At 36.0% G+C, this 25,294-nt stretch overlaps 2 protein-coding genes across 3 annotated transcripts in view; one reads left to right on the forward strand and one right to left on the reverse strand.

The window, feature by feature from the left end:
• LOC107654345 (BTB/POZ domain-containing protein 10) overlaps window positions 1-8,266 on the forward strand; it is a 12,862-nt gene extending 4,596 nt beyond the window's left edge. Inside the window, exons 2-8 of one of the 2 annotated variants that reach the window (XM_016441382.1) lie at window positions 1,591-1,803; window positions 1,900-2,185; window positions 2,760-2,862; window positions 4,358-4,478; window positions 5,656-5,853; window positions 6,676-6,786; window positions 7,362-8,266. In XM_016441382.1, coding sequence (XP_016296868.1) covers window positions 1,650-1,803; window positions 1,900-2,185; window positions 2,760-2,862; window positions 4,358-4,478; window positions 5,656-5,853; window positions 6,676-6,786; window positions 7,362-7,684 — 1,296 coding nt within the window. In that variant the 5' untranslated portion in view covers window positions 1,591-1,649 and the 3' untranslated portion in view covers window positions 7,685-8,266. The remainder of the gene's footprint in view (window positions 1-1,590; window positions 1,804-1,899; window positions 2,186-2,759; window positions 2,863-4,357; window positions 4,479-5,655; window positions 5,854-6,675; window positions 6,787-7,361) is intronic. The other variant, XM_016441381.1, reaches the window with a different exon arrangement.
• Window positions 8,267-9,728: 1,462 nt separating this feature from the next.
• Window positions 9,729-22,961, reverse strand: LOC107654339 (aryl hydrocarbon receptor nuclear translocator-like protein 1). The gene is made up of 18 exons (XM_016441376.1): window positions 22,845-22,961; window positions 20,887-21,034; window positions 19,646-19,666; window positions 19,256-19,324; window positions 17,364-17,402; window positions 17,001-17,027; window positions 16,727-16,884; window positions 16,435-16,472; window positions 16,226-16,343; window positions 15,522-15,671; window positions 15,186-15,432; window positions 13,121-13,227; window positions 12,880-13,030; window positions 12,704-12,792; window positions 11,433-11,529; window positions 11,233-11,329; window positions 10,601-10,694; window positions 9,729-10,521 (listed from the first exon to the last, which is right to left on the reverse strand). Exons 2-18 carry the CDS (start codon window positions 21,024-21,026, stop codon window positions 10,370-10,372), a joined length of 1,794 nt encoding a protein of 597 aa, XP_016296862.1. The 5' UTR covers window positions 21,027-21,034; window positions 22,845-22,961; the 3' UTR covers window positions 9,729-10,369.
• Between the last annotated feature and the right edge of the window lie 2,333 nt (window positions 22,962-25,294).

A 25,294-nucleotide genomic window follows, 5' to 3' on the forward strand; every position in this document is an offset into this window, starting at 1 on the left:
ATGAAGGAGGTTTTATGCATGTTTATGACAACTGTCATTAAGTGTCATTCGCTCAGTTATGTAATTTTTAATGCGAATATGACATTATTTGACCTAACCCTAACCTACCCCTACCTTTACCCCTAACCATAGCCCATAACAAAGACATCTCAAACAATGTCATCTTTGCATTAAATTTATGGATTTAATTGCACTCATTCCACTTCTGAGCCTCATTAAATGTCTGAAAGTACACCAAGCCACTTTTGTGTTCTTCTGTGCCACCTCTACAAATTAATTTTGTTAATACTGATTTCATTTGATTGGTAACTTATGTTTCTTATTCTACTTGTTCTTATTCTGTCGTTTTAATTACAATTTTTAAAAAGCTTATAAAATATAATTTTTAAAGAATTTGACAAAAGATGACATACTTTTAATAAAGTTAGAAAAATGCCATTACAAAGGTAAAACAAAATTCCACTGTAAATCACTTTAAGGAGTCAAAAATCACCTTGTAATGGGAAGGCAAATTTTTGATAAAATTTTGGATTATTGATTAGAAGGTGCTCCTAAAATTCTGAACGTGCTCCTACATTTTTTAAGTTAGGAGCACAAGTGCTCCTAAAAAGAAAAGTAAGCGTAGAGCCCTGTGTCTCTGTCATTTTCTCCGCTGTAACGTACATGCGTGTAAGCAGCCATGTGAATGCAGAGTGAAGCAGCCGAGCGGAAATAAGTTGCATATGCGCCGGTGAGATTATTATTTTTTTTCATTCATTCATTTTTTTTTAAAACCGTGGATATGCAAATGTTTACGGTATGATAACCGTGCATGTTCAAACCGTGATAAACCGTCATACCGGTACATCGTTACAACCCAATTTTTCTGTATTTTGGATTAAAAAAAATGCAGGCTTGGTGAGCAGAAAAGAATTCTTTAAAAACATTAAAAACTTTACTGTTCAAAAATGTTTGACTGGTAGTGTACTTTATAGTGCATTTAGAACTGAGCACATGATATGAACTGTGAGGTGCCTAAAGTTTCCCACCCCTATCAGAACTTTTGGCATTATGCTGCGTCTGTGTTGATAGGTAGCACTATGAAGCTCAAGACCAGTGATGCACCAGCCAGCGAATTCGGAAAAAAAGTGTCTCATTCACTGTTATTTTAGGATCATTGAGATACTATTATAGTCTTTTTTTTTCTTTTTAATTTGTTTTAATTTTTTTTACTGAACTTTTGTTTTTTTTGTAAATATATATTTGTTGACATAGTTATTTAAAAATGTGTATAATTTGTATTAATTATTTCAATTTTAGTTAATTTATTAGATTGGTAAATTAAATGAAAATGAGAAATGTTTCCTTAATACTTTTTCAGTTATTGATTATTTTATTTCAAGTAACAAAAATGCTTTTTATGGTCTTAGTTAACTACAATAAATCTGTTCCCAGTTTTACTATGCAGAGATGTGAACAGTCCTGACTCCTGACATTAGCTCTCTGTGGTGTTGTGGGAGCCATTTCACCTTAAATTACACTGGGAGATTGTTCCTCTTGAGAGTCGCTGAATTATGACTCTGGATCTTGTCTTCAGAGGTGTTTCCTAAGGTCTCTTGCTCTTTTTCGCTTCCCACAGTGGCCAGATGTGTTAGACTGTCCAGGTGAAAATGAACATGCATGGTGCCAGTGGAGGCTGTGACCGATCCAGAGGTCGACGTCGCTCCAGCGATCGCTCTCGGGACTCCTCCCACGAGCGTGGCGAAGGCCAGCTCACACCCTGTATTCGCAACGTGACCTCACCCACACGCCAAAACAACAGCGGTGAGAAAAGGCTTTTTGTCGTTTAGGTCCGATGTGGCTCTTCATTTAAGTTCCATGGTTTGTCATCATGTCATGTCATATGTGTCACGTGAGCAGATCGCGAGGGCAGCTCATCGCGGCCCAGCAGCCCCAGGCCTCAGAGGATCTCTCCCAGTAGCAGCAGCAGCAGTGGGGTGGCTAGCAGCCGCAACAGTAGCTTGTCTAGCTCGGAGGGCACATACAAGAGCATGGTTCCCGGTGAGATGGTCTTCGTCTACGAGAATGTCAAAGATGGAGCCCGCAGCGTCCGCACATCAGAGAAGGTCACGCTTATTGTGGACAACACTCGCTTCGTGGTGGACCCCTCGATTTTCACAGCACAGCCCAACACCATGCTGGGCAGGTTAGGAGCAGAACAATCATCTGTCAAAAGAGTTCTGTCTTGAAGGTGTCTAATCACCTTCACGTCATTTAAAACGTGTGACCACAATACACCTAATATGAAGATTAATTTTGTCTGATCTGAGTGACATTTCAAAGATGGCCACTGAATTAAATGGCTTGCCTCAAAGTACCTTTAGAATAACTGTTTGAATAAGGGTTGTAGGGAAGATAATATTTTGTGCAGTTACATATACAGTGGCACCAAATAAAAAATATATTTGTGTTTTGAAGATTTAGTCTTATGGGTTTGGAGCAACATGAGGGTGAGAAATTGATAGAATTTTCATTTATGGCTGTACTATCCCTTTCTCAATATGATACTTTTGTTGAACCATTTAAGACTTTATTACCTAAAAAAGACATTGTAGGATCACACAAGAAAAATAACAAAGGAAAAAAATGACGTGAGGGTGAGTAGACAATGACAGAATTAACCCTTTAATTGATCTCAGCCTTCAAATATTCTGTAATCTGTCTATTTTTAATATTTTTTCTGTTGTTGTTTCTGAAAAACTTTTTGTTTTTTTTGGTAGAATGTTTGGATCTGGACGGGAACATAATTTCACCCGGCCCAATGAGAAAGGAGAATATGAGGTGGCAGAGGGCATCAGCTCCACTGTGTTTAGAGCCATTCTGGTAGGTCACTCAACATCTCACCTTTACTTTCTCACTGTACACATGAAAGCTGGTCAATGCTGCAAGCAGACAAAATACATGTACAGAATGATTCATTTTATGTATGATACCTGTTCTTTGTCCTACCTGTGGTGCAGCACAGCATGGTGATTCTTGTCTGATATGCGACCCACTTAAGAAGCTCCAGTCTGTCACAAATCCTTAGCTTTGGTTTCAGAAAGAAATATTTTATCCTAAGCGTCTTTTATCAAGTTAATCCCAAGAAGACTCTTGTGTTTAGGTAGCAGGACAAATGACAACATTTTATATTTATTAATTTGGAGACAGTGCACTGATAAAGGCTAATAGTTGATTTGTATGGGTAAATTAGTGTTTGAGACAGGTCTGTGGTTTAGTCACAGGCTTTAATTCTGGGCTGCTTCTGCTTGGGAACATCTAATGAGCTTCCAGCAACAGCTTTTAAATAGTGACGTTAAGTGCAGCATAAGCCTGTCGTCAGCTTTGCTGTATATCCTGCTGTAATGATCTTTCACTGCAGTGTCTGTTATGTGTCTCAGGACACTGTTCATTGTGCTGCTGTATACAATCGATAAAATAAGATGAGTGCATTCAAACAATGACACTTGACTAGTAATCCAGAGAGAGGATGTGTTGAGTGTGAGAGCTTGAACAGAGGAGCATGCTATTTGCAGGACCAGTTTAAATGCAATACAATAATTGGGACACTGTTCATTGTGCTGCTGTATACAATCGATAAAATAAGATGAGTGCATTCAAACAATGACACTGACTAGTAATCCAGAGAGAGGATGTGTTGAGTGTGAGAGCTTGAACAGAGGAGCATGCTATTTGCAGGACCAGTTTAAATGCAATACAATAATCATTATTTTTGTGGAAGAGGGGATGAGGAATGGGATTTGAATCTGCATCACTTTTGTGAGCACTTTGGCTCAAACATGTCAAGGACGTGCATATGTTTCTGATACTAACAATCTGATATGATAAGCTGAAAATTATTTTCATAAAATGGATGCCAACCAATAAATACCTGACATTAAAGTTTTATACTTTATGTAAATGATAATAATGAAATAATTTTAAATGCTGCAAGCAGACCTAAGCATACAAAAGACTGGATATTCATTATGATATTTGCTAAAGATTATATTTAACTGTTATTAAATTATTGGTGTTTTTAAGCGAGAGATTATTGCTTGAAGTGAGTGATTAAGAAAATATAAGTGTAAAAATGAGCATGAACAATTACAATACATTTTCTGTCAAATTAAAAAATCTGCGATACCAGCCAATAACTGATAGGGTATTGATATATTGTGCATCCATAGTGTTTGGTTAAAAATGATTAGCACTTCTTCAGTTAGCTGACAGTGAGCAGCTGTGCACGTGAATCTGGCTTACATCCATGTTTGTCTTTAAGCGGTGCAGCTTCTGTAATGGAATCTTTTGTGTTGTCTGTCCTTTCTGTAACTGGCAGGATTACTATAAATCTGGGATAATCCGTTGTCCTGATGGAATCTCCATTCCCGAGCTGAGGGAAGCGTGCGACTATCTGTGCATCTCTTTTGACTACAGTACTATCAAGTGCCGAGACCTGAGTGAGTAATTCCTGAAATGCCCTTCCTGATACGCGAGACTCACATTAAAGGGGGTGTTCACAGTTTTTTTTTCTAGGCTTGATTGTGTTTATGGGGTGCAGTCAAACATGTGTTAATGCTTCGTTTTTTAAAAAAATTCATTATTTTTCACATAATTTACCTTTATTCCACACCACTCTGTCCCTTCTCTGAGAAACGGGCTGATCTTTTCCTGTTTTTTTAAGCACTGTCCTCAGAAATAGGCGATGGGCTCTGATTGGTTAGCTAGCCCAGTGTGTTGTGATTGGCTAAACCGCCTCTAGTGCGCGTCTGAACGTCCCGCCCCTCACCTCAGTGGCATGTGTTCCGGTTGTATTTTAAACAACGGCGTCGTTAATATCGCTTAGCAGTTTGAGCCCGATTGAGAAGCAGAGGATATTATTGAAGAGGATCGCGTGATCTGCGTAGAACCTGTGCAAGCACGGCTTTTAATGGTAGGCCTATGTTTTTTGTTTGTTGTCGTCTCATACTTTTAGATACGCTGTTATTTGTAAATGCTACTGCTTATGTTAGCTTTTAATATACGGTTTTATCCTGATTAAAGGCCAGAATTTTAAAAGACGATATCTCCGTTTGCATTGAACTTCAAGCTTCATAACTTTGCAGATATTGTTTACGCTCAAACAGCAACATTACACACTAACGTTAAAAAAGTGAAATCGGATTCAACCACCCCTTTAAGGGAATAGTTCACCCAAAAATAAAAATGAGCTGAAAATGTACACACCCTTAGGCCATCCAAGATGTAGCGTTTGGTTCTTCGTCGGGAACAGATTTGGAGCATTACATCACTTGCTCACCAATGGATCCTCTGCAATGAATGGGTGCCGTCGGAATAAGAGTCCAAACAGCTAATAAAAACATTGCAGTAATTTACAAGTAATCCACGTGACTCCAGTCTATCAATGTCTTGTGATAAACAAATCCATCATTAAGGCATTTTAGAGGATAGAGGACAATTTTTTTTATTTTCGGATGAGCTATTCCTTTAATCTTCTGACAGTGTCCATGTCAGTTCTGTGATCTGACAACTGTGGTATTTTAACAATGCTTTTTGCCTCATATTTCACAAAATGCCAGATTTTCCTGCTTTGGTTTTCCTCAGGTTTTTGTTTATTGACCAGGTTTGTCTCTTCAGGTGCCCTGATGCACGAACTGTCCAATGACGGTGCTCGGCGGCAGTTTGAGTTCTATCTGGAGGAGATGGTGCTTCCTCTGATGGTGGCAAGCGCTCAGAGCGGAGAGAGGGAGTGTCATATAGTTGTGCTCACAGACGATGACGTGGTGGACTGGGACGAGGAGTACCCACCTCAGATGGGAGAGGAGTATTCACAAAGTAATCACACACACTTGTTTGTATTATCTTGAAAACATTTCATAAGTGTTTAGTGATGCACCGAAATGTATTTTTTACCGAAACAAAGTTTTTAATATTTTTTTTATTGATAGTTTATTTAATAAATAAGTAATAAAATGTATTTAAATATCAGCACTCCAATAAAAACTGAACAAATTAAGTCACACCTAAGGAAGTTTTATATCAGTATTTTAATTATATAATTATGTACCCTCAATTCATGGTTGAAATCTACACTTTTAAACGGTGGCTGTAATTATTTTTATTTTTTTATTAAAATATTTATTTGAACATACAATAATGAAGACAACATGTTAAGTAAAATATAATGAATATGTAGTATAGTACATCTGTTTAGCACAATGCTCCTCTTTAGAGTTATTTTTTAGCCAATTTATAAACTGGACATTGAATAGCATTCCTTCTGTAAATGTAACGTTACATGACATTGTTTACAAACTGTTTTAGTGACGTCTTGTGGTTGAAAACTGAGCAATATTGAGCTTATTGGGATTATAGACCTCAGCCAGGTTGGCGGCTTATATAATTTTTGATACGAATAAAAACAAGGTTGTGAGGGACAGAAGTACAGTGTTCAATGGACTGTACTGCTGTTTAACAACAGACTGAAACATCTTTACGAAAAATACTTTGAGTAGACAAAAACAGTTTTGAAAAGTGCGAGTTGCCAAAAAGAATGTGATCTATTTTTGGTTGCCAAAATGTCATTGCATCTGCATTGTTTTTTCTGAAGCTTCAGCAAATATATAAAAACAAATTTTTTTTTTTCTCCCCTTTTAGTTATCTACAGTACAAAACTCTATCGTTTCTTCAAGTACATTGAAAACCGTGATGTAGCCAAATCAGTTTTAAAAGAGCGAGGACTGAAGAAAATCCGACTGGGTATCGAAGGTCAGAATCCTTTGTCTTTCATACTATTTTTACAACATTGCATATTCGAATGAATAGGTACAATCTCATTTTAACAATTTAAAGGGATAGTTTACCCAAAAATGTTATTCTCTGAAGTAGCAATGAATCAAATATGGCAACAGTTATCAGGTTTGACGTTTTTGTTTATTCGAAGATTTTTTGTTATTGTATTCAAATCTAACATTATATTGACATGTATAAAAACGTATTATTTGTATATCTGATGGCCGAAATGTACTAATAGCCTATGAGATGCACACAAATTTGATAAAATTAAATGATCACTTTTTTCACATTTACTTAAAATGCATTACAAATTTGAAGTCAGAAATGGCCTGCTATACATTCACAAAGCATAGTCACGTAATGGCCAAATATTTGCCGATCAGTCTTCCTCTAGACGAAAGGTGCCATATTTGATTTGAAAGCTACAAGGAAGGGCAAGGTTTAGCATGAGGGTAAATATAATGACAGAATTTTAATGAACTTTTCCATGATGGTTATGACCCACATCAGAAGATCCCAACTTTTGAATATCAAATCTGCATCTGTAGGTTATCCAACATACAAAGAGAAAGTGAAAAAGCGCCCCGGCGGCCGACCTGAAGTCATCTACAACTACGTCCAAAGACCCTTCATCCGCATGTCCTGGGAGAAGGAGGAAGGCAAAAGTCGACACGTGGACTTCCAGTGCGTGAAGAGCAAGTCCATCACGAACCTGGCAGCAGCTGCGGCAGACATTCCCCAGGACCAGCTTGTGGTGATGAACCCTGGACCACAAGTGGATGAACTGGACATTCTTCCCAACCACCCTCCCCCTGGCCACCACTACAGCAACAACGAGCCTGACCCTGACGCCCCCTCGCCTGCCGTCTGAGAGCAGACGCCCTTTCACAGCATGCTGCAGCATGAAGTGACACTATAACCAGATTGCCTTCTGCACCTCCTCCACAGCCTTAGAGCCTCAACTGTCTAGTTACTGTATTTAAAAAGAAAAAGACAAAAAACAACAACATCATGGACTTGGGATACTGGCATGGGCAGTGCTCTCCTGTTCTGTCTTCGCTGTTCTCTTTTTATTTTTACTTGACCAAAGGAAATTTATTTTTGTTTGTTTGAAATGAAGTTAGCAACCTCGCTTATTTTGTAATTGGGCCTGTTACATGATTATAATTATTACTATTGCTCTTTTCCATTTTACTATATTATTACTGCAATGAGGTGAATTATTATAATTTTGAAGTTATTTACACTTGATGCATTTGGGTTTGGTGCCACTTCTTCTTTTGGAAAGCTCTCCCCTTGATCTCCTTAAACTCCTGTGTCTCCTCAGGAGGTCCATTTGCCTGGTGAATGAATGCCGTGTTTTTCTTAGATTGACATTAATTTATCTGCTCAAGTTCTGTCTGTTCAAGCGCTTGAAAATCATCGTATTAATAAAGATATATAATGTAATGTACAGTGTTTGTCACATGTGAAGTTTGATTTTTAGTTGCTTTTGGTGTTTCACTGATGCCAAAGCTTATAATAGAAACTCTTATGATTGTGTAACATGGGGCAAACATAGTTCAAGTTACAGAATAGATGCAGAGGATTTGAGAACTAAAATACATTGCAATACAATTAGCTAGAGCCATTTTACTATCTGTACACTTTTGCACAACACTTCAAAATTAAGTTTGGGAATACTTGGTATTCAGTGATCTATTTGATTTGATATGTGTGTAGAGAACAATGTCAAAACCAATTCATTGGTTGTTGGTGCCAGACAGGCTGGTCTAAGTATTACAGAAACTCCTGATCTACTGGGATTTTCATGCCCAACCATCTTTAAGGTTTATAGAGTGTACTCCGAAAAAGTGAACATATCCAATGACCTGCAGTTCTGTGCCGTGTTGAAGTCCGAGGAGAACGGCCAGACTGGTTCAAGCTGATTGAAAGGCAACAGTAACTCAAATGACCACTTGTTGCATGAAAGCATGGATCCATCCTGCCTTGTATCAATGGTTCAGGCTGCTGCTGGTGGTGTAATGGTGTGTTGGATATTTACTTGGCACACTTTGGGCCCTTTAAAACCAACTGAGCACTATTTAAACACCTCAGTCTGAGTGTTGTTGCTGACCATGTCCATCCTTTTATAAGCAGTGAACTGATGGCTACATCTAGCCACAAAACATACCATCAAATCATGTCAAACTGGCTTCTTGAACATGACAATGAGTTCATTATTCTCAAATGGCCTCACCAGTCACCAGACCTCAATCCAGTAGAGCACCTTTAAGATTTGGTGGAACGGGAGATTCACATCATGGATGTGCAGGCAACAAATCTGCATCAACTGTGTGATATGTCAATATCAACCAAAATCTTAGAGGAACGTTTGCAGCACTTTAAATCTATGCCATGAAGAATGGAGGCAGTTCTGAAGGCAACCCAGCACTAGGCATAGGTGTACCTTATAAAGTGGCCAGTGAGTGTATTTTCATGCTTTACCAATGGAGACAATGGGGGAATCAGTACCTGCATGGCCAAAGACAAAAAAAAACAATAGCATACACAAGGTGAACATACTTGATATTGAAGAAAATCCTGAGTAATCATCCCCAAACTGTTTCTATTTTGGTTGGACAAGTAAGGGAATCAATTATTGTGTAGATTGCTCTCTGGAAGTCATCAAAACACACATAAACATAAATACATGGTAAAGTACTCTTACATAAAACTCAAGAGACAATCAGGCTGAGCCAAGTTACTGTAACATCAGTACAGTGATGCTATAGGTACTTAAAGTGCACAACAAACAGCGATCTAACACTATAGCTAAAATACTGACTAAACCTTAAATCTAGCATTTACTATTTACTGTACTGCAGTTCATTTAATTATCAACTGCTAGATCAGCGTCTTTAAAAAGTTATGAAAATATGACAAGGTGGGTCTCACCTTCAAACCTTTTCAGTCGGAAGGACTAAAAGACTTCAATTTCTACGTGAATCATGGGTACGAAAAAAAAAACAATGTAAAGGGAAAGAAATATATATATATTTTATTTTAAAAAATATATTGCTGCCCTTTCGGTTCATTTCAATCATGTGCATTCAGATAAAATACTTGTACATGTTAGAATACACATATCTATGATACACATTTGATTTTTAATAAGCATACCAACAGGATTTATGGTATTTAGTTGTTTGATATTCCGTAGACTGAAACAATGCCCTTATTCACCGTACCAGCACTAATAATGGGTGTTGTAAGATGTTGAGCGATCTAACATTGTGTCCCAACCAGGTGCTATAGAATCTTTTGTCCTCAATGAAACTGAAACTGACAAAATCACTCATTTGACACAATTGTAGAATGAGGCTGTGGACCAATGAGATTTTGCTGTGGGTGGAGCTACCTGAGGCACCGTGTCAAAAACAAACGTAACGTCACCAACAAAAAAAAAAACTGTCCGCATGCGTTAACTATCAGGGTCATGGCTGGTTTTGAACGCGAGTGAGATGGATTGATGTCGTACCCCGTTAGGAATGGGTGAAGGTCTCCTTCAGGGCTCTCACAGAGGCCAGGGCAGGTCACTGAAGTCCACGGGACCTCCCAGACCTGCGTCCGCCTCAAGCAGGCTCATGATGACGGCCATGGCAGCCTCATCGTTGCTGGAGCCCGGCTCGTCCATGATGTCACCGATACAGATGTGTGATTGATCACCTGCAGATCAGAGACGGTATTGTGAACTGTTCAAAAGCAACACTGACCAATCGGTGATCAGATCACCTTTAAAACGTACTTAAAACCGAGCTGTTAGAGTAAGGATATCCTATGCTGTCCTGGCCCGACACCATCCCTGCTGAAGGTATGTCTGGACTTCCACCGTTTGAAATCTGAGCAGTTAGGGAAAAAATCAGATGCTATTAGATTTATATTATCACATTAATGTAACGTTACATGAACTTTCTGTACATCTAAATATGTTTGTCAGAGTCTAAACCTTAAAGTGATACTCCACCCAAAAATGAATTCTCACATCATTTAGCCTAATTTTACCCAGATGTATACAAGTTTTTTATTCTTAAGACGAACCTCTTATAGTGAGATGACAGACACTGAAAACACCACAAGCATCGTGTGTTTTAGTATGTGTACAGTAGTAGACAAAACTGCCACTCATTCACTCTGAGATGGACAGAACATGCTGATTTCAATAGCAGTTTTTTTTTTTTGCTTTTATTTTTACAAACACTAGTCCATATCATGATTTGATTAAATGTACAGCCCTATTATATTTATTCATCCAAAATTTCTGTGACATTCCTCTTTACTCTACATTTTATTTTTATGAAGGAATTTTATTATTCTGCCCATGTTTTCTGTATCATGAGAATCATATGGTCATAGTGTCCCTGTAAGCACAAACGTTACCTTCCTGCTCCCCGGTGAGGATGTGTCAGGAGGGGGTTTGCTGTTGGAGATGTTGAGGGGACTTGAGCCACAACTAGAGGGAGATGAGCCTCTTATCCTGTCAATCATATCAATAACAGGTAAAACCAGCTGCAGTGTCACCAAGATCATGACTCGATTTCAGATTATTCGACTTGAACTGTGTAAACCGATCAGCTCACCTTTGTATCTCCATCACTTCCTCAGCGATCATGCGGCCGATCTTTCCTGCTCCGGGTCTTGTGCCTCCAGGGATTCCAGGGACAGTTTTCCCAGAGCCTGCAGAAGAACATTTAAAAAGGCCACCGAAATACTATTAAAGGATTTTTAATGTTATTGAAAGCGGTCTCTTATGCTCACCAAGGCTGCATTTATTCAATCAAAAATACAGTAAAAACTGCCAAACATTATTGTTTTTGGTAACACTTGCCTGTTATTAACATATTGGCTGTTTATTAGTACATATAAAGCACATATTCTGCATGACCATATTCTACATCTCTAATCCTACCCGACTCCTAAACTTAACAGCTACCTTACCAACTATTAATAAGCAGCAAATTAGGAGTTTATTGAGGCAAAAGTCGTAGTTAATGGTTTTTTAATAAGCGAGAATTGGACCATAAAATAAAGTGTGACCTTGTTTTCTATTTTAATATATTAAAAAATGTCATTTATTTCTCTGATGACAAAGCTGAATTTTCAGCAACATTCTCTAGTCTTCAGTGTCACATGATCCTTCAGAAATCATTCTAATATGCTGATTTGATGTTCAAGAAACATGTATTATTATTAATGTTAAAAAAAAATGTTTTCTTCTTTAACGATGCAGAAACTGTGATACATTTTCATTCAAACGTTTGGGGTGAGAAAGAAATTCATAATATTTACATTTTAATTTTAATCAATAATATTACGATTATAATTGAATTTTGTGCTTAATTGTGCTCCATATTTCCAAAGGCTCTTTTCACAATTTCCTTTCACTTCATGTAAACACATGAAGGTAGTATTTGTTGAATCAGTGAATCAAAGACTTAAAAATATGATGAAAACATTAATTTCTTTAATATATACTGTATTTATTTATTTTTTAAGAATTAAGAATTTAGTGGAAATATGTGCTTTAAATGTCATAAAAATAATGACACCCCATAGGCAATTTCTTTATGCTTAATATCATTTTTAATTATGGAAAAAAAGGGTGGTTAGGGAAGAAATTTCATTCTTTTTATTGTTTTGTCCTGTATTATCTGGGTAAACCCAAACAGCGAAATCCTATTGGTTCAAAATCCCCAAATCCTACAATTAAATATGTCTTCTGATCGGCTGTGATGTTGAACTGAAACATGACTTGTCGCAGGTAACTTGTTGTGTCTGGTTAGGATATGCTTTAACAGTCACTAGTTTATTTGTTGTGTTAGGATGTGGAGAGTAAATGAGATCTGCCTACCGTCACCAGCTGTAAGGACGCTGTCCATACTCTGGGGGGAGGCCGTGAGCTGAGGATAACCAGGCTCTGCTCCATCAAGAGAACTGCCTCTGAAAACACAGCCATTCAATTTACTAAACCAAACCATCAGAACATTATGACAAAGTATTTTATCATTAGAGGTTTTGTGCACTTACGAGACAACTGTATTAGTTGAAACAATGTATTCTACTTCTTTGGTCCAAGGGTTCATGAAACTGAACCAGCGACTTCTTAAAGTTATAACAGAGCCATCTTTAATCTTGAACTTGTAACAGTTAGTATTGATCTTCTCTCTCATCTGCAGCACTGCAAACAGAGACATTCCGATTGTGAGGTCAGCCACAGAAATCTGGCCATGCATGCTACACTTTATGGAAAGCATTGCTCTAATGTTACCTTGTCTGTGGCATTCAGCAAGATGTCCGATGTCATCCTGATGGAAATACTCATAGAATGACGTGCCCAGCAGCTCTTGAGGTAGATAAGCAAGAATGGCCGTGGCTCTAAAATGAAGAGGCATATACATACAGTATTGGGAAGTAACTAGTTACATGTAATGACTTTATATAATTTAAATAATTACAAAATAAATGGAACTGTAATCCATTGCAGTTACTGAGAAAAAAAAAAAAAGAGTAATTAAATTACAGCTACAGCAAGATCACATTACAGTAAGATCTGCCTCTAATTTTGAGTGCAACAGTTCTCAACCGATAGATAGAAAGTCCCCCGTCCTACATGCATTCTTTTTGGATAAGCAAAAACAGTAAATGGGTCATATGATGCAACTTTAAGTTTTTCTTTGTCTTTGGAGAGTTACAAGCTGTTTGTGCATATATAACGTCCGTAAAGTTGCAAAGACTAAAGCCTTAAACCCAAAGAGATATTATTTATAAAAGTTAAGACTCATCCATGCCTTCCTAAATCGCCTCATTTAAACCATTAAGCCAAGCAGTGACTTTGTCACAGTGTATTTTTAGGTGCATTGTGCGCCCTATATTCCCACCTCTAGCCAGGCCGTGACCTTATGTCAATCTGCACCATTTATCCATGGCAATATTTGGATAATGACCTGCATTGTGCTAACGAAACCAAATAAGCTGTCACGCTAACATGAAGATCGGTCATAAGGTCAGCATGGATACCAAGCATTTGATCCCAAATCAGTTTTTCCATCAGTAGATAAAACAAACATATCCCAACCTATTATCAATTTTACTCAACATGTTTGCTTACAATTACACTAATGTAATTTTGAGTCTGGAAAATTGTATCATATTATACAAGCACGTCGCATGTTATAGTGCACTGGTATTGTTTAAGGTTTTTTAAAGGGTTAGTTCACCCAAAAATGAAAATTAGCCCATGAATTACTCACCCTCGACTCCGGGGGGTGAACAAAGGCCTCCTGTAGCGAATTGATGCATTTTTGTAAGAAAAATAACCATATTTAAAACATAATAATCAATTTAATCTTGTGTTGTACACGGAAGCAGCTCCGGGTGGATGGTGTTGGATGTCGGCGTTGCGTATGCGACGCTCAGAAGTGACGAACGCGGAAGCGCAGGGGAGAGATCAAAACAAAACAACGGTCACGAATTAGAAGTACAAAACGAGGATTTGTAAAGAAGAATGTCGGAGGATTTCGGTATAAGCCAAGAGGAGACTGGTTTTCCTTTGCTAAAGTAAGGAAACTTTGCTTCCTTTGCTCCTGTAAACAAACGTTGGTTTTCACGAGACTCACCGGCGCATGCGCAACGCTGAACTCATACATCATCCTCCCGGAGCTGCTTCCGTGTACAACTGTTGGCGCAAGCCAGATTAAAGTAATTTTTGTGTTTTGAATATGGATATTTTTCTTACAAAAAGGCATCGATTCGCTACGGGAGGCCTGTGTTCACCCCCCGGAGCCGTGTGAGGCACTTTTTTATTATGGATGGATGCGCTTTATTTCACTTCTTTTGGACTGATGAACTGCAACACCCGCTGACTGCCATTAAACAGCTTGGAAGATCAAAGACAATTTTTAATATAACTCCGATTGGATTCATCTGAAAGAAGGAAGTCATATATGCCTAGGATGGCTTGAGGGTGAGTAAATAATGGGCTAATTTTCATTTTTGGGTGAACTATCCCTTTAAGCAAGTTAAGGTGTGGTCACATTTTCCGTTACCATTCTTGCCGGCTAGCAAATGAATCAACCGTAAATAACTGCTCTCCAAACCACCTCTTAATGGAAAATGTTATCATTTGAATGTGTGGTGAGTAAACACTCTCAGAATGAGTGCCTCATCCACTGCGGATCTTTAGTTTTGCTTGTTAAATTATGAATCTGACCAAACTTGAACTTCATTGTGTTGATTCCCACTGACATTGCCTGGATTTTGCTCTAGAAATTGTAAATGTGACCGCACCTTCAAACTGCAACTGCATATCAGGGCACCCAGTGGTCACTACTTACCTTTGGTCCACAAAGACAAACTTCCCATCAATGGCATGGCGCGAGACATACTCTGTGGGCTTCACCCAGATGTCTCCGTTCATGGGTTGTGGCACAATCTGAGGATGTAATCGGCCAATGGCCACTAAGCAGCTGAGATTACAGCCTTCATTATCAGGCTCATTGTCTTCATCTAAGCCCATCTTTGTGGGCGGCCAGCTCTTTAGATAGCCAGTGCTGTGGATGGTGCAGAAGCTCTTGCGATCAGCTGCAGAGAGCAATAGAAAGCAATAGTTATGACGATAAAACTTTTTTTATATTTTACAATACGCAAAGTCAACGAAAGAACTGATTTACCTTTCTTTTTGGAGCAAGTTGAGGGAAAATCTTTGTCCTCCATTTTGACAAGGGGCCTGTTGCACTTCATTCTGCAGAAGAAGGAGCGGCGGGCCCCCGAGCACAGTCTGGAGGGACAAGGGGCGATGTCTGTCCTGACTGGTAGCCCAGCTGAGAAAATAACAACGCACTGTCAGATAAGCTCAAAAAATGATAAAATGTATGTGATTAAAGGCTGGTATACACTACTTTTTGCCCCAAGATTTCTGTCCCAATGTGCAGTCTGGACTAGTCGATGTTAATTGCTGAAAGTCAGAGTCAGTCTGCAGATTTTAGACAGTCGGAGCTGAAAGATTTCACATAAAATTGTGTAGTGTATGATGGGCACAAACTGATTCTCTCCAGTCAGAGGATATCAAACATTTGATATTTTGAGCTGATTTTAGAGCACAAGCTGTTTTTCTTTGTCATGTTTCTCCATGCAACATGGTGCATGTTTCTGTGTGAGTTTGTGTTTTTAATGACTTGTAAGTCTGGTAGAGATCCTCAGTCGTTTAATTTATGATGCCCAGTTTTTCCCCTGTAACCATTTACAAAGTTGGAAATTTGTATAATGCCAAAAAAGGACAATACTAAATGTTACAATCTCAAAAGTCGTGAAGCGTATTTCAGCCTTTTAAGGTTTGTCTGCATAATGGTGTATTTTTTAGCAGGTGCTATATTACTTTTAGCATCGATGAGTCTTTCGCGTGGGGCTGTGTCAGATGACGAGAGCTGCTCTTTGACTTTTGCAATGTCTTTAGGATGCAAATAATCAAACAAACTCTGGCCAATCAGGTCATTCTGTAAGATGGAGACAGCAGGCAATATAGTGAGTCGTGATATGATTCGCATACGCTGAGCGGTGAATCATGGTAGCAGTAGAAGGCCTTACCTGACTGTAATTTAAAATTTTGTAGACAGACTCTGACATAATTTATTCCAAATATTAATTTAATGCATATGCTTATTTAAGCTTTTCAAAAGGAAAACATGGATTCATCAATTAGTCTGTTTAAATTGAAACCATTATTGGTAATACAATGTTTGTGAATAAAACATAAACCAATGCAATGTAAATGTCATATTTTAGGTCATTTTTATGTATAATAGTACTCAACTATAAAATCACTTGAAATACAAAATGAAGTATAAAGATTACATTTAAAAAACCAGCTGAATCTCACCTCGAAGTGTTTTCATATGCTGGACCGCCATGCGCAGCACCGTGAGTTTGTCCAGCTTGCGGGACATGGCATTGCAGGTAGGCAATAATGAAGCCAGCTCATCAATAAAGCTGTTCATCTTGTCTCTGCGTCTCTTCTCTATCTGACTGTGAGCCTCCCTGTTGACAACCAAGAGTCCAAAACAATGTTACAACAGGAAGAAAAGGCATAGGATCTACAGTAGCATATGATCTATCCACTAATAATAATTAAAAAATACTCTGGATCACAGCACCTTGAATTCTTCATCTGCTGATCGACCCTGTTGAGAGAAAAATGAGTTTAACATCTGAGAAATAATAAATCATGTAGGCTAAGTATAAACACCAGAACCTACATAAACAGATCCAGTTACAGGAGGAATAATCGTATTATTAATCTCTGAAAATATGGGATTCAAAATCTAAAGTGAACAAGGTTGAAAGATTTTGAAAAACGTTAAACAAAGAAACATCAAAATGAATAGGAAATGTATAAAATTCTCCTTAAAGCAAAGGGCCACAAACTGGATTTAAAAAAAAAGTCTGAAAAAATGCAAAAAAGAAGCATTTTCAGTGGTCATTTATGCTGTATATTTATGATAGATAAAACAATTTACCTTCCAAGTTGTTTGTCCATGTCTATGTCCATACTGTCCCTTAAAAATGAACAGTAACAATACATTAGCTTTAATAGTTCACGAATCAACCTATATAAAGTCATTTGAATGGGAAGATATCTAAATAGTGAAAACTAAATATACTAAAATGTATTTGAAATACATTTATTTCATGCCAAGTATACTACAAATACATTTACATATTTATGTACTTAATAAAAATACCCTTAAAGTCATTTGAATGGGAAGATATCTAAATAGCGAAAACTAAATATACTAAAATGTATTTTAAATACATTTATTTCATGCCAAGTATACTACAAATACATTTACATATTTATGTACTTAATAAAAATACCCTGCAATTGTTATTTTAGTATACTAATCTGGTATACTTAAAGTCTGCTAAATTGGAACAGCCAATTTTGTACTTACTGCACTTTAATTGTACGGAAGTCCAACTACAGATATACTGAAGGATATTTGGTTGTGCTAAAGTGGAACTATTGCAAGTATACTTTAGGTGCACTTTAAAAATGTTGCATTTAAAGATCGAAATTATTCAGATCATACAATCCTCATCAATAGTGACATTAAAACACATTTTGGGCTTGATAATAAGAAATGTGCATTGTGCACAAGTTGTACTCCAAATAAAGTTGAATTATAATTTTTATATCGGTAAGTCTCAAGTGATATGTAAGTAATATGTTAATAGAGTAGACTTGAAAATATGAAATAAATGTATTTTAAATACATTACTTTTTTACTAGGGTGATTTGCAAGTAAAAGGAAAAATAATTTCTCAAAACCAGATGAAAAATACTTATTTTTTCTCTTCCTTAACTTTCATTATAGTCCATTAATGTTTAGGTTAAGAGCACATCTGATTCATTTATCCTCATTACAGGATAAGGATCTCACAATATGGTACCAGTTACAAGTATACTATAACTTGATATGATGTAACTCCCATTTCACACACAATCAGCTCCAGCTTGCCCGTTTCATAATGGCTTGTTTCATAACCGACCAGAATAAAAGAAACTGTACACGTTGTTTACCTGAGGACTTGACACTGATAACATCAACCACAGATTTTTTTCCTCCCTGTTGGTTAAATAACTGTTTTCTATTAGAGCAGACTTTTTAGTCACCTGAACCCCTATGACCAAAAATATTTACTTGATGGATAATATAATGTGAACTTCACTTGTTCTTGTTTGCAAACAATTAAAATAACTAATTTGATACTTTTCGTTTTACAAACCCTTGCATTACAAGTTACTGTTAAAAATGAACGACACTGATAACATCAACCACAGATTTTTTTCCTACCTGTTGGTTAAATAACTGTTATGTGTTTTCTATTAGAGCAGACTTTTTAGTCACCTGAACCCCTATGACCAAAAATATTTACTTGATGGATAATATAATGTGAACTTCACTTGTTCTTGTTTGCAAACAATTAAAATAACTAATTTGATACTTTTCGTTTTACAAACCCTTGCATTACAAGTTACTGTTAAAAATGAACCACAAAACTAAAGCTACATATAACACAATACCTGCTATTATCCACTATATTCAGACACTAAGAGTTATAAACTATTAAAAGGGGTGAATTCACCCAGAATGAACCGTGACTAAATTGTGCAGATCGTGTTTATTTGCACAAGCTGTTTGCATAGTTTTAGCACCTGATTCACCAAAGTCTCTCCAGCAAATATTTGTGAACAATATTTGCCCTTGAAACACTTTGCGCTCCGTCTGTTTGCATGGAGCGAGAATATCATATTCAGATATCAAAGGTGCTAGATTACATTTGTGTTAAAACAAGAACAGACTGGACAGTTTGGATATTTTGCAAGACTTCATCCATACTCACTGACCATTCACTCTCAGTGGACTGTGTGAGCTGTGAGCTTGGGATGAGGAATCTCATCCATGAAGCCTCAGATCTAAGAGGATAAAATTGGTATTTTTCTCAAAAACAAGGGGTGAGTTCATATATTTCTTTTTTTTTAATCAGATGAATAATGTGCCTGTCCTCAAACAAAGACACACTTATAATTAGGTACAGTTGTGACTGCAGTTTAGTGATTTAGTGACGTTTCAGTGATGACAACATGATAATAAGATGTTATACTGTTCATGCACCATGGTATGCCATGGTTATAGATTTTTTTGTAAAAGAAATGGAATGTTAGTTTTATTGAATATTAGTTTTGGAACACTGGGGTATTGTAAAGTGAAAGTAATTGAAATGTTTTGATACTTACTCAAAAGAAAATCCATCAATTCTGTGAAAATAGAGATATTGACAAATTTTATTTCAGGTCATCTCATATTAAAGGGACAGACCACACAAAAAAATGTTAATTCTGTCATAATTTACTCACCTTCAAGTTTTTTCTTCTGTGGAACATAAAAGAAGATATTTTGAAGAATGTGGGTAGCTAAACCGTTTCAGTTTCCATTGATTCAATTGCATTTTTAGTCCTTTTCATGGAAGTCAATGGGAACCGAAACTGGTTACTAGCATTCTTCAAAATGTCTTCTTTTATGTTCCACAGAAGAAACAAAGTCATACAGGCTTCATGAAGTAAATGACAACCAAATGTACATTTTTGGGTTGACTCACCTTTTAAAACTACAAAATATGCAAACTCATGGTAACATAGTAAATGTCTATGGTTTATAGCTGATCAGCAATAAACGTCTGTGACATAAGTACAAACGGGAAATGTGAGTGGAGAGAACCGTTTCCTCCCCATCCAAAGCATTCTGTAATTAGTGTGTTTGTTTTGGAGTGATGTCAGAGTGATACCAGAGAACACAGATGTTCTAACTTTCAAAAAAAAAACAAGCAAAATAATGCAAGTCTGCTCACGTATTTTTGTACAATATACACTAGCATTTAACACTTTTACAAGAAGGAGACTTCTGCTCACCAAAGCTGCATTTTATTTATCAAAAATACAATTTACAGTAAAATTGTAAAATGTTATTACAATTTTGTAAAAACATTTTTTTTTATATATATATATATATATATATTTTAAAATGTCATTTATTTCTGTGATAGCAAAGCTGAATTTTCAGCAGCCATTACTTCAGCCTTCAGTGTCACATGATCCTTCAGAAATCACTCTAATATGAAGAATCGGTTTTTAAAGAAACATTTCTCATTATTATCAATGTTGATAAAACATTGCTTAATATTTTTGTGGAAAATATTATTTTTTTTTAGTTAAAATTTGTAATTGAAATCTTGTGTAACACTATAAATGTCTTTACTGTCACATTTAATCAATTTAATGCATCATTGCTAAATAAAATAATTTGTTTCTTTCACAAAAAAAAAAAAACCTTACTGACCACCCCAAACTTTTGAAAGGTAGTGTAATTCCAGACAAAGGGCCTTGAACCTCATCATGAATTCTGATTGAGGTCCAATATGAGCACACAAATGTGAAAGATGATGAACAGCATTAGAGGATCTGTTAGGACTTGCTCTTACTGATAGTCAGTGATGCTGCCCTTCCTCTTGCGGGTGTAGTCCATGCCCGGCGTATCCATGGAGCTGCAGATCAGATCAGTGGAACTGGGAGACATGAACTCATTCATCGTGGAGGAGATGTCCATTCTTTGGTCTGCCATTAGACCATCTGCAAAACACAATTTAACCCCTTAGTTTATTGTATTCTGTTATGGTGGGAAAAAAAAAAGTCAATTTCACAAACACTTAAAGTTCATGATAATAAACATGTAAGTAAATACTGATTAATTAAAGAACCAATACAAATTATCCATAAAATTTGATTTTGATTATTTAAAAGAGCAAAAACTAAATATAAAGGTAATACTTCTCTGGTGCTCTTCGGTCACTTTTGACGTTTTGAATGTTTTAAAATCAAAACTTGGTGACTTTTATGTCTTTTGGAATGTGAACACACAAAAATTGAGGGCATGATTCGAGCAGGCTAAGTGGTCGTAAAAAAAATAGTCACACGTCTTGGTCTTCGGTCAAAAATAACTGACCATAGGAAATGAATGGGAAATTGACAAAAACACAAAAATTCAGAGAATTTTGCACAATGCAGATAAAAAGTACACAGCAATGACGGGGTGAAATTCTAAAACATCAAGAGTGTAAAACCAACACATCCACTCACACATACGCACGTACACACACACTTATACACACACACACCAATGGACTGGTGTGAATGTAACACAGCAAATATGTAAAATAAAAGCAATAATTAAACTACAATGCAGTAAAAAAGTGGACAGCAAGGAAGGGGTTACACTTTAAACCATCAAGAGTGCAAAACAGACACATCCACTCACACACGCACATACACTCACACAAACACACACACATACACAATTATACACACTCAAATGAATTGGTATGGCTATACTCATATAGCCAAAACGAGTCAGAAAACTGAAATCAGATCAGACCCAGAAGAATTAAGCTCTGATAAAACATTCCTGTTAATTTTTGTTACATTTTTATAGAATTTTTATGTTTTGTGTAACAAAATGCTTTCTCTGTGTTCAGGTTTGACTGTAGTAATAATACAAAAACTGACTCTTCAAATCAACATTTAAAAAATAAATAAATAAATAAATCTAAACCTTTACAAAAAGTTGTCTTTGAGAATGTCTAAATATATATCTAAACCCAACTTAATAAAAATAAGTATTTATGTCTAAAAACAATTAGAGAATTTATAGGCCTTTTATATAGAGCTATATAGAAATCTAGTGGCTAAACCATAGAATTGCAGATGTTTTTCTTATTTTACTCCCACCAGATGGCACTAATCAGGCTTCAAAAATTGGATTTTAAAGGCATTGACTCTATTTTAACATGAAATACTGCATTAATTGAAAAGTAATATAAAAAATATTTTGTACAAAAAAAATATATATATTATTTTCAATGGGACGAAATTGATCACAAGTTGTCTTTGAGAATGTCTAAATATATATCTAAACCCAACTTAATAAAAATAAGTATTTATGTCTAAAAACAATTAGAGAATTTATAGGCCTTTTATATAGAGCTATATAGGAATCTATGGGCTAAACCATGGAATTGCAGATGTTTTTCTTATTTTACTCCCACCAGATGGCACTAATCAGGCTTCAAAAATTGGATTTTAAAGGCATTGACTCTATTTTAACATGAAATACTGCATTCATTGAAAAGTAATATAAAAATATATATTTGTAAAAATTTGCATTACTTTCAATGGGAAGAAATTGATCATAATTATTGCATAAATATTAATTAGTACCATGAAATTATCTCAAAATACAAAAATAAAAAATATTATAGAACAAAAATATGTTACATTGATTTTACTGGGGGGAAAAGGTACAATTTTAGGTGTCCGGTCACTTTTGATCGTGAAGATCACAAGTGTGACTCCCAAATGAGGAGCAAAAAAAGGTTAAACTCACCATAGAGAGAGAGACGAGTGCTGTTCTTCCTTCACCATTTCCTGAGGCTGAGTCTGATGAGATCCTCCTCTGCAAGAGAAGTTGTGGTAAAGCAGGATATACTGTATAGTCTCCACCCTACAGAGTTTAAGCATTTCATAACCCAGACACAAGAGAGGGGTTTAGATTATGTAAGTGAGCAGACAGACACTTCTCAGTGTCATATACTGTACAATGGGGTTCAAAAGTCTGAGGACAATAGTACAAATCGTTTTTGTGTTTTTGTAACTTGAAAACAAACCAAAGTTTGACCAAATTAGAATGTTGTACAAGCTGTTGTACTCAATCTACATGCTTCCTGTCCTCTGATTGATAGTTTACACTGTTTAGCAAGTAAAATGCCTTTTAGTATAATTCTAAATATGTCCACCTTTAGGTCATGGTACATGTGTCTTTTTGCTCTGAAATACTTAATAATTTGTATCAAGGAAACATAATGAAATTTATATTGTTAAAAATATTTCAATAGAACACTGGAAACATGGCAAAATTCATTAAACATGATACATCAGGCTTTTGAGGAACATTTGTTTGTTCATCTCTCAATCATTGTATTGCATTGCATTATATGCTTTTCTCCCACAATAAAAACTACAGCTTTGATCATAAAACTAAGCATTTCAATTTTTCATCTTACTAAGACATACTGTATTATTGCGAGACATGGAGTGACAACTCATATTCATATGCATTTTATGTGAGTAGTCTGTTATAGGGCTGTCAACAAATAATTCGAATTTCGAATATTCGTCGAATTTAAAATAAAAATCCACATTCGAATGCAAAAACGTTGCAGAAGATTTATACACATTTTAAACATTATGCACTTTTTTCACAGATAGTCATGTTATCTTATATGCTTTGAATAAACGTGCATTGGTCGATGTGCCCTCTTGTGGCCTCAGGAGAGAAGCCAAAAGCTTTTCTTCACCCTAACTGAAATTATGCATTTTAAATTCGAATATAATTCGAATTTTGATAATATTGAAGTACACAATTCGAATTTAATTTTTCAGCCATTTTGACAGCCCTAGTCTGTTATAATGTTATAAAGATCTCATTGATTTACATTACAAGACTTTCATCTTACTTTTATCTTTAATTTCATTTTACTATTTGGCTTACTTTTATATAAATGCCAGCAACTGCACCAAATTGCATATTTTTGCTCATTTTGGGCCTCTGAATAAAACTGAAGTGTTTTGTTCCTCCTTATGTATGAGCTCCATATTCTCCTACATCGTACTATCATGTATCAAATATGATACTCAACGGAACAAATATACATTAAATGAATGAATGAATGAATGAATGAATTAATGAATGAATGGATAAAAATGACAAAGAAACTCCATGTGAAAAGTATCACATTTGTAGTTGAACTCAATTACATAAACACCTCTTAAATTGCTTAGCTTTTCACCGCAACACAGTCTGTTTTCCAGGGAACAACACATCTTGAAATATGCAACATCTTTTTTATTACATATCATTGTCTTAAGGCTGTGTCTCTTCAATGTTCCCCTTTGACTTCATCATTATCTTTGACCTATTTTTCACCAGCTGACACTTGATCCAGGTGACCTGACAGATCTAGGGTGCCGTGACACTCAATTAATCCTGCTATGTAACACCCTGATCGCCCCACGCCACCAGCGGCCCACATTCGATTATGATCTGGCACAATCTGTTCTCTTTACATTTAACACCTGCTTCTATTCAAGCCAGTAATTTGCATTGTGAAACATGAAGCTTACAGACAAGTATAGAAGGACACTGATAATGTGACAAGTCTGTGACAGATGGATTATGGAAACTGAATGCCTTACAACAGTAATAAGAAGCACTGGAGTCTGACCTTGAAGAATGCTCTACATGTACACATCATGCACCTCAATGACATTTCTGTCAGGAACTTATGGCCCTATGAAATCCATTTTATTTTGTTTCCAAATTCCTTTTTTTACATTTGATTGATTTTTATTTTAATGGTTTTAATTGTCAAATTAAATGTTATTAATCAAAAAGCATGTATAATTAATTAAAATCATGAAACAAACAATTTTTATTAGCAATTTATTTAAAAAAGCAAAACAAATAAATAAATAAAAAAGCAATTTATGAACAAAATATAATTTAAGACCCTATGAAATATGTTTTTTTCTTTCAAATTCAGCTTTATTTTCACCAAATTCTGTTTTCCATTAATTTTCTGGATTCCATTTTAATGGTTTCATTACATTTGAATAATCAAAAGCATCTCTAACTGATTTTTTTAAAAGTATTATTACTTATTATGTATTAAATAATTTCTTAATATGAAATTAGAATGGTATGACAATTAAAGATTAGACTGTACAGAAATTGAAATCTACACGCTAATACACACTATAGGCAATGCTGATGTTGTT

This window comes from Sinocyclocheilus anshuiensis, unplaced genomic scaffold (genome assembly GCF_001515605.1).
Source record: "Sinocyclocheilus anshuiensis isolate Anshui unplaced genomic scaffold, SAMN03320099.WGS_v1.1 scaffold747, whole genome shotgun sequence".
Classification (NCBI taxonomy): Eukaryota; Metazoa; Chordata; class Actinopteri; order Cypriniformes; family Cyprinidae; genus Sinocyclocheilus; species Sinocyclocheilus anshuiensis.

Bases quoted from the DNA above. Each gene is read 5' to 3' on its own strand.
- LOC107654339 (XM_016441376.1), bottom strand. From the start codon at position 21,026: ATGGCAGACCAAAGAATGGACATCTCCTCCACGATGAATGAGTTCATG. The intron at 17,403-19,255 runs GTCAGTGAGTAT...TTCATTTTTAAG, and splicing joins CAGTCCACTGAGAGTGAATG to GGACAGTATGGACATAGACA. The intron at 13,031-13,120 runs GTAACATTAGAG...CTCTGTTTGCAG, and splicing joins TGCTGAATGCCACAGACAAG to TGCTGCAGATGAGAGAGAAG.